Source organism: Nanorana parkeri, unplaced genomic scaffold (assembly GCF_000935625.1).
Source record: "Nanorana parkeri isolate BGI_ZX_2015 unplaced genomic scaffold, ASM93562v1 scaffold1025, whole genome shotgun sequence".
NCBI classification, from domain to species: Eukaryota; Metazoa; Chordata; class Amphibia; order Anura; family Dicroglossidae; genus Nanorana; species Nanorana parkeri.
The window spans coordinates 180,118-188,091 of NW_017307293.1; the positions used below are offsets into that span (position 1 = coordinate 180,118).

General features: G+C 45.8%; 1 protein-coding gene across 3 annotated transcripts in view; it reads left to right on the top strand.

The window, feature by feature from the left end:
• GRIP2 (glutamate receptor interacting protein 2) overlaps positions 1-7,974 on the top strand; it is a 131,839-nt gene that overhangs the window by 102,789 nt on the left and 21,076 nt on the right. For all 3 annotated transcript variants that reach the window (XM_018567247.1, XM_018567249.1, XM_018567248.1), the window contains exons 12-13: positions 1,810-1,996; positions 7,179-7,324. In XM_018567247.1, the coding sequence (XP_018422749.1) occupies positions 1,810-1,996; positions 7,179-7,324 (333 nt within the window). The remainder of the gene's footprint in view (positions 1-1,809; positions 1,997-7,178; positions 7,325-7,974) is intronic.

The window sequence follows — 7,974 nt, forward strand, 5'->3', positions numbered from 1 at the left end:
TGTGTGTGTGTGTGTGTGTGTGTCTGTGTGTGTCTGTGTGTGTGTGTGTGTGTCTGTATGTGTGTGTGTGTGTGTATGTGTTTGGTGTGTCCAATCAGCACGCTTTTATAAATTCTGGTTGGAGCAAAAGGAGTATCGGTTGGATGGAGTTGATGGTTCTTGTTTCATCTGATCTGTTCTTAGTGGAAAATGTGTGGTGTGCTTTTACCATTGCTTGTAGTTTGCTATTGTAATACCAATAGAGGACCGGTACTACTGAGCCTGCAGAAGAAGTGAGCACCCTCAAAACAGGTACTACAACCCCCATTTCCCTCTATAGAACTTATCAGCACCACTACAATAAAAAGGAATATAAATCACTTAATTGCAAAAACAATATCATGCAATGAAGCACAGAGAATGCAATTGGATAAAATGATACATAAAGTATGAAATCAATAAAAAACCTGCATGTAGCCCATCCAACAGCACATAATCATCCATATGGTGCAGCCACCATAGGACTCATTAGGAGCCATGCATGGTTTTGACACGGGTCGATCTATACAGCAATAATACACAATCACATGTACATTTAACAGACAAATATATAATAGAAATTGGACCTTTTGAAGTCAAGGTCCCTGAATATGTAAAAAAAAAATAAACCTGAATAGAGTCAGTGGTGCCTCCCAGGAAAGTTGGTCCAAAGTGGCAGATATGGGGAACACGTATCGGAGCCATATGCCTGGAATGGACAATGGCTGCGATACGACTAGAGTCTCTCACTGCTTGACCGCATTCCACATATTACATTGCTGTTATATCGTTCCCTTTCATGTCATTATATATTAATTCTGAATAGATTGGCCCGGGTCAAAGCAGTGCAGGGCTCCTATTGTGTCCTATGGCGACTGTACCATTCAGCTGATTATGAACAGGTGGATGGGGTTACATGTGTGTTATTAATGAATGTTATACTCCGTGTCATTGTATCAAATTGTTTTCATTGTGCTTCATTAAATATTATTATTGTTTCATTAAAGCTATTATATTCCTTTTCATTGGCATTGTAGTGATGCAGATATGTTTTATAGAGGGTGACTGTGGTTGTAGTATATGGTTGCAATATGCACAGAAGTCATTTTACTTTGCCAGTATTTGGGATTATTAGATTTCTTCATTTTTAAATCTGATTAAAATAATATTTATTTATTACAGGTATTTAGTGTCGAATTAGTTTTTATTAACTTTTGTAAAAGGAGATTCAGACAATTCACATCATAACTCAAGCAACGTAAATCACATTATTGGGAAACTATATGAGGGAGGAAAACTCTCAGTGGCACGGCATTGACATCCGTCTTGTGCCCGACTCGCCGCAGTTGGTTAAATTTATATAAAGTAAAAAAAAAAACAACAAAGTTACACCGAACATGTGCGAGAGCTGAGAACAGCATTCTGAACAAACACTTCCAGGAGCACACTACAGGTCTGTCCGAGGCTGCGCGGTCTGGAGTTATCCACATTATTAGCATACAATATAGTCTTCTCGTGAACCGTCTGACGTTGCATTTATATTAGAGAAGCATTAAACAGAGGGACAGCCGGGAATAAGGGATAGAAGGAGGAGAATAGTATACCGGAGGTAAGACTGGGGTTGGGACTCTAGCCACTAACCGCTGTGCTGCTCTGGTGCCGCTGTGCCATAAATAATAAGTTTGTAGTTCCTGTGTGGCTGGAAGACCAAACGCTGCTTTATTATATACCTCATTAACCATCTAGATACAACCAATGATTTCTCCTTTGTAACCTTCTCTTTTTTTGCAGTGTCCCTTTCTTCTAGCACGGTGGGTCCCGGTGGTCAGATCATACACACGGAGACCACAGAGATAGTCCTGCGGGGAGACCCCTTAAACGGCTTTGGGATTCAGCTGCAGGGAGGGATATTCGCAACAGAGACGCTGTCATCGCCCCCGCTAATAAGATTCATCGAGCCGGACAGCCCAGCCGAAAGGTGAGATCTCTGTTTAGCCGCAGGTACTGAAATATGCCGGGTGATCTGCCAGAAATCCAGTGAGCTTCCATTGGTGAGCTGACAACTCCTTCCTCTGCTGCATTGAAATCCCAACCAGTACTGAGAGCTTTAGCTGAGCTCTCCCCTGCTGGACTACACTAAACCACTTTCTTATGAAGATTGGGGCGGGGGGCATCTGTAGTCCAAGGGGAGAACTTGCCATTGATGCAGAATTTTTACCAAGGCTACCCCCTTCTGCAAAGGTAAAGTGCTCGTTTTTGTCCAGGGGAATAAAGCTGATTTACTTACCTGATCCCTGCTCCTGCTGGACTGCTAAACCGGTCCCCACAGCCTCTTCTGCCCTGGGCCCTGGTGGTCCAATGACCGCTGATGTCATTACACCTTATGCAGGTTCCATAGATCTGTATTGGACATGGAGATGCCAAGGGACAACTTAAGCAGGGGGGTGAAGAGGACAGGAGAGTATGGACCCCTGGGGGAGCAGGGATCAGGTACGTAAATCTGCTTCACTCTGGTCTCCGATACAAAAATGAGCACTTTAACCTTGCAGTGGGGGCTACCAAGGGTGAAGTGCTCATTTTTGTCTAGAGAATAAAGCTGATTTACTTTCCTGATCCCCGCTCATGCTAGCTCCCACCGGGCTGCTAGTCTAGTCCCCATAGCCTCTTCTCCCCTGGGCTCCGGCGGTTGAAGGACCGCTGACCTCACCACGTCTTATGCAGGTTCCATAAATGTGAAGATGCCAAGGGACATTCCAAAGCCGGAGCAGAGGGAAAGAAGAAACACTTGGGGATCAAGTAAGTAAATCTGCTTTACTCTGGTCCCCTATACAAAAATGAGCACTTCACCCTTGCAGTGATGGGATAGCCCCAATGCAAGGGTACTTGTTTGCCCATAGATGGGCTTTAGGATTAGGATAAGTCTCAGAGGGGACGTCCAGAATATATCGGGGCTTGTAGGACCATGTCAGAAGTGAAGCATTGGGCGACAATAACAACCCTGTATGTTGCAATGACAACTTCTATACGTCTACAATGACAGATTCCCTTTAAATGAGAATTATGAGGGGAGTGCTTTTCACTCGCCTCATAGTTCTAGCCGACCTGTGACAATGAGACTGTCACAGGTCGGCTCAGTAGATCGGGAGGTGAGCGAACACATACCGGCGTTCGCTCCCCTCTCGATCCTGTCACGCCTCTCTGCCGTAACAGAGGAGGGGCTGGATTCCCCCCTCCCCGCTCCGATCCGCCAGCGCTGACTGGCGGAACGGACGGGGCAGGGGGCGGGTACAGCTGGCTCTGCCTCTAGATAGGCAGAGCCAGCTGTCAGTCACGCAGCTGGGCGGATCCCGGTACAATTGTCGGGATCCCCTTCAGCTGCGGCGTCTCAGTATACCGCGAGCTGTAGCTCTCTATATACTGAGGCTAGGGTGACGGGAGGACGCTAGTTTATGTCCTCCCGTTACCCTAAGGAGAACTATGGGGAAAAGACTTAACCCTTTAAATTCAGAATGTTCTTTCTTTGATTAGAATGCGACTTCATTAGTATGCTGGGAGTTGTAATTCTGAATCTGCTGCTACTGCGCTGGAGCCGGGCTCAGGGAAATGTGTGCGAGGCGCTCGGGGCGTAACAGCAGCGAGTCCAAAAGATCAGACTTTGTCAGAATGACATATCTGGTGCAGCGTGCGTGAAATCGGAGGTAACCAGGCTTGCAGGGACACGCTCTGCCCTGGCACAAGGACACTCGATCTATCCATGAGCTCCACGCTCGCAGCTAATTGACTGCAGGTTTTAATTAGCCTCCGCATTGACACCCGGGAAGGGCTGCGTCTCTCCACATTGTCTGTGGCCGGGTTACAGAGCACACGGCGCGTCCGATCGAATCTCTTCCAGAGGACTAAATGACATAGACTGGTTCCTCCATCGTCTCGCGTCACGGCTGTGCATTGAGGCCAGTGGCCGTTCAGAGTCCCCGCAGAAGGTGACCCTCAATATAATGGGAGCTTTGCGGGTCCCAGGGGCATATCCTACCGCTATCTGCTTATATATTACCTTCTTTGGTTCCTCCCTCCCCCCTCATCGACATGCTAATGACATTTTTAATTAAAACCTTTCCGTTTTCGTGACATACTTTATTTTAGTCCCAGCGATGTCATCACTGGGCCTCTGTGCAATGCAGGTAAATCACGGCTGGTGGGAGGGGCCTGGCAGGGTGCTGTACATGGCTTCCTGAAAACATCACAGCACCCTGCTTCAGTACTCCTCTTCTTTAAAGGAAACAGTGGGCTGGCTTTTGGGAGGAGTTATGCAAATATCAATAGGCTTTGATGTGTGGATGTCAGTCTGAAGGAGTGGCCGGTCCTAGGCAGACTGCATCGTACAAACTGTGAAAGAAACGCAACGTCCATATGTTTGTTTTTTCCCTCCAGTTGCACATTACTTTGTTGTCAGGCTAATCCTGTCTCTAGAAACTGACGCAAGTCGTGCCTCTGCAACCACTGTAGGTGTCAGAAGTGCCCTCACTGTTTTTGTGATTGGCTGTCTCTGCTATCTGCCATTTGAAGCAGCTTATGGCAAGAAACTGGTTCTGAATAATTCAGCAATGATGAAAGCCATCCTCCCTGTTTCCAGAAACCACTTACTGCAGTTTAAAGTGATGGATCATCTGAATGAACGAACACTTAACAGTGACTTTGATGACCTTTGTTTTATAATGGGAAAGCAGAGCAGATAATGAAGAAGAATGTATTCCAAATGTAAAAGCTCCCGGCTGATGTCCTCTACGGAGTGTGAACCCAGAAGCGCTCAGCTCTGCGCACTTCCAGGTTCAGCGCTGTCAAAATACCGGCTGCAATGCCCGGCAAACAACTGATCGAGCACAGTCTGTACTTCCATCACCTGGAGTATTAGGGCAGGAGGAACGTTGGGGGGTCTAATAGACTCTTGATGTCTCCATGAAGAGTACTCGTCACATGCCCAATGCTATCGTGCCTATTAGCTCCCTTGTGATAACGATAAAGTTAAGTGAAAAAATTAAATAAAAAGTGTTAAATCAATATATTAAAAATGTAAAAGTACCCTGTCGCCCCGCCAACATACATTAAAGGAGAACTATGAGGGGGGTGCTTTTCACTCACCTCATAGTTCTAGCCGACCTGTGACAATGAGACTGTCACAGGTCGGCTCAGTAGATCGGGAGGTGAGCGAACACATACCGGCGTTCGCTCACCTCTCGATCCTGTCACGGCTCTCTGCCGTGACAGGGGAGGGGCTGGATTCCCCCCTCCCCGATCCGCTCCGCCCGCCCTGACTGGCGGAACGGACGGGGGAGGGGGGGGGTACCGCTGGCTCTGCCTCTAGATAGGCAGAGCCAGCTGTCACTCACGCAGCTGGGCGGATCCAGACATAATTGTCGGGATCCGCTTCAGCTGCGGCGTCTCAGTATACCGCGAGCTGCTGCTCCCTATATACTGAGCTTAGGGTGACGGGAGGATGCTAGTTTGTGTCCTCCCGTTACCCTAAGGAGAACTATGGGGAAAAACACTGACCCCATAGTTCTCCTTTAATGCAAGCGCATGTGTAGATTGCGCACATGTATGTAATTGCACAACACTACAGGGTGTCGCACACATGGCGGATTGAAGGGATTTTAACCCCTTCGTGACTGACGACGTACAGTGTACATCGCCAGCATCGGGGCTGTTTAAACAGACTCCCGGCGACTTTTGCCGCCGGGACTCTGTTTAAACTTGTAGAGCCGACTGTCGGCTTTACAACAGAAGCGATCCTGGCGACTTACCTGTCGCCAGATCGCTTCTGCGTCCCGAAGAAGGGGCCGACAGTCATGAAGGGGTTAAGGTCCCTTATGTACTTAAAGCTCTAAACTGCGAGCTGTAAATGCATTTAAAATGTCGCCTATTGATAATTTTGTGTACCATGATTGTCCTCCATTTTATGGGTGCACGCAGTTTTGAGGCTCGACATATTTGACATCTGCTTACGCAACGCAATCTCTTATATTTTGTTATTTTGTGCAAACAATTGGGGAATATATTATTTGTGTGCACTAAAATTCATTATAAAAATTAGAACTGCCGTCTTTTTATTCTTCAGGGATTCTTTGTTCACAAAAAAATATATTTTCTGCCCAATACTCTTCAGTGGTAACAGCAATATGTCTATCTTCATAGGCTTGCCCTTACATTTCTTTACTGTTTTTTTCTTTCGCTGTGACGAATAAACCTGAACTGCAAAACCTGATCTTTTAGGGTGTTTGATCCTTATTGGTTCATGGCGAAGCGTAATTGCCGCAATTGCTGATCGTGAGAGGAGCTGCAGTGCCACCTTGTGGCAAGCTGGTGAATTTTTCTTTTCCATGCAATCATGTTGCATGGAAAAGAAAGTTACATTCAGAGTTTTGGAGCCTCTTCTGGAGATCGCAGGTCACATTCTCTCAAACGTTTTGTTGATCGCATGAAAGAACTTAAACAAACATAATAATATGATACATAATAAGATGACGAAAAAGTTTAGATTTTCGTTATCATTCGGAATTATGTAGGGCTGCAAAAACTAATTGATTACATCGATAATAATCGATTATGAGAATAGTTGGCAACTATTCTCATTATGGGTTAGTTGGTTGTAGGGGGAGAGAGAGAGAGATTTTTTTTTTAATGCAACCAATCGATTAGTTGAAAAAATAACCGGGAAACTAATCGATTATGAAAATAATCATTAGTGGCAGCCCTAGAATTATGACTATGAAGTGCATTAAAGTGTATGTATAGGCCAGACTGTTTTCTGGTTTGGATAGTGTGTGGGAGTTAGAGTCTCTGCCAGGTTTGTATTGCTGTCTCTGTCTCCGTGGGGAGATTCGCCCTTCCTATCTGTACTGGTGATCGTTGTCACACAGAGAGAAAGTGATGATTTAGCCACAGATGTCCTTAATTTGTCAGAAAAGGGAAACAAAATAAGGAACAGATTTTTACATTTTGTGTTTTGGTTCCGTCCCCTCTAATACTGCTGCCCTTGGCATTAGTCCATGGATGTTCTTTCCCTACTCTGACCAAAAATAAAAATAAAACATTGACAGTATGTGCCCTTTAAGTTACAATTTCTGAGAAGATCGAGAGTTAACTCTTCCACTCTGTCTCACCAGGTGTGGTCTCCTGCAGGTTGGGGATCGGTTGCTCTCCATCAACGGGATCCTGACAGAAGATGGGACGCTGGAAGAGGCCAATCAGCTCCTTCGAGATGCAGCCTTGTCCAATAAGGTCGTGCTGGAGATTGAATACGACGTTGCAGGTGAGTTGGAGCCTCTTTGTGAAGGTTCTCCTTCATCCAGGTCAGGGTATATCTGTAAAAAAATCAGTCAGGTCAACTGGACTTGCTGTATTTCCCTAGAAGACGTTTCACTGGACAGCCGACCAGCTTTCTCAATTCAGAACTCTGTACGGAGAAAGCTGGTCGGATGTCCAGTGAATCGACTTCTAGATAAATACAGCAAGTCCAGTTGCCTTGAATGATTTTTTTACAGATAGAACCTCTTTGGTTTGGTAAATCTCTCATTCAGCAAGCAAAGCCAGGCTGACTCGGCTGTTATTTCCTGTGGGCTATGCTCCACCAACTTCTGTTCTGCGGTCCAATGAGACAGTGAAATTGTAAGGAAGGAATTTTGGAAGGAACAAAGAGGACAATTTGGGTGATGTATGGAGCCAAAGTTTGTATGCTGTGGCAGTTACCGGACACTTCACGAGAAGCATGGGAACTCCATCATTTGGGTCTGGAATGGGAAACATACTCATATCAGGACAGGTTTCCTTTAAGTGCCGATCGGTCGGGAGTCACACTTTATCCCATTAGTGTGAAGGAAGCCAGAGAAAAAAAATGAATGTTTATTACAAAACACAACAGACTGAGCGTGGGTTTGTGTGTACACACTGACTGCTTGTGTG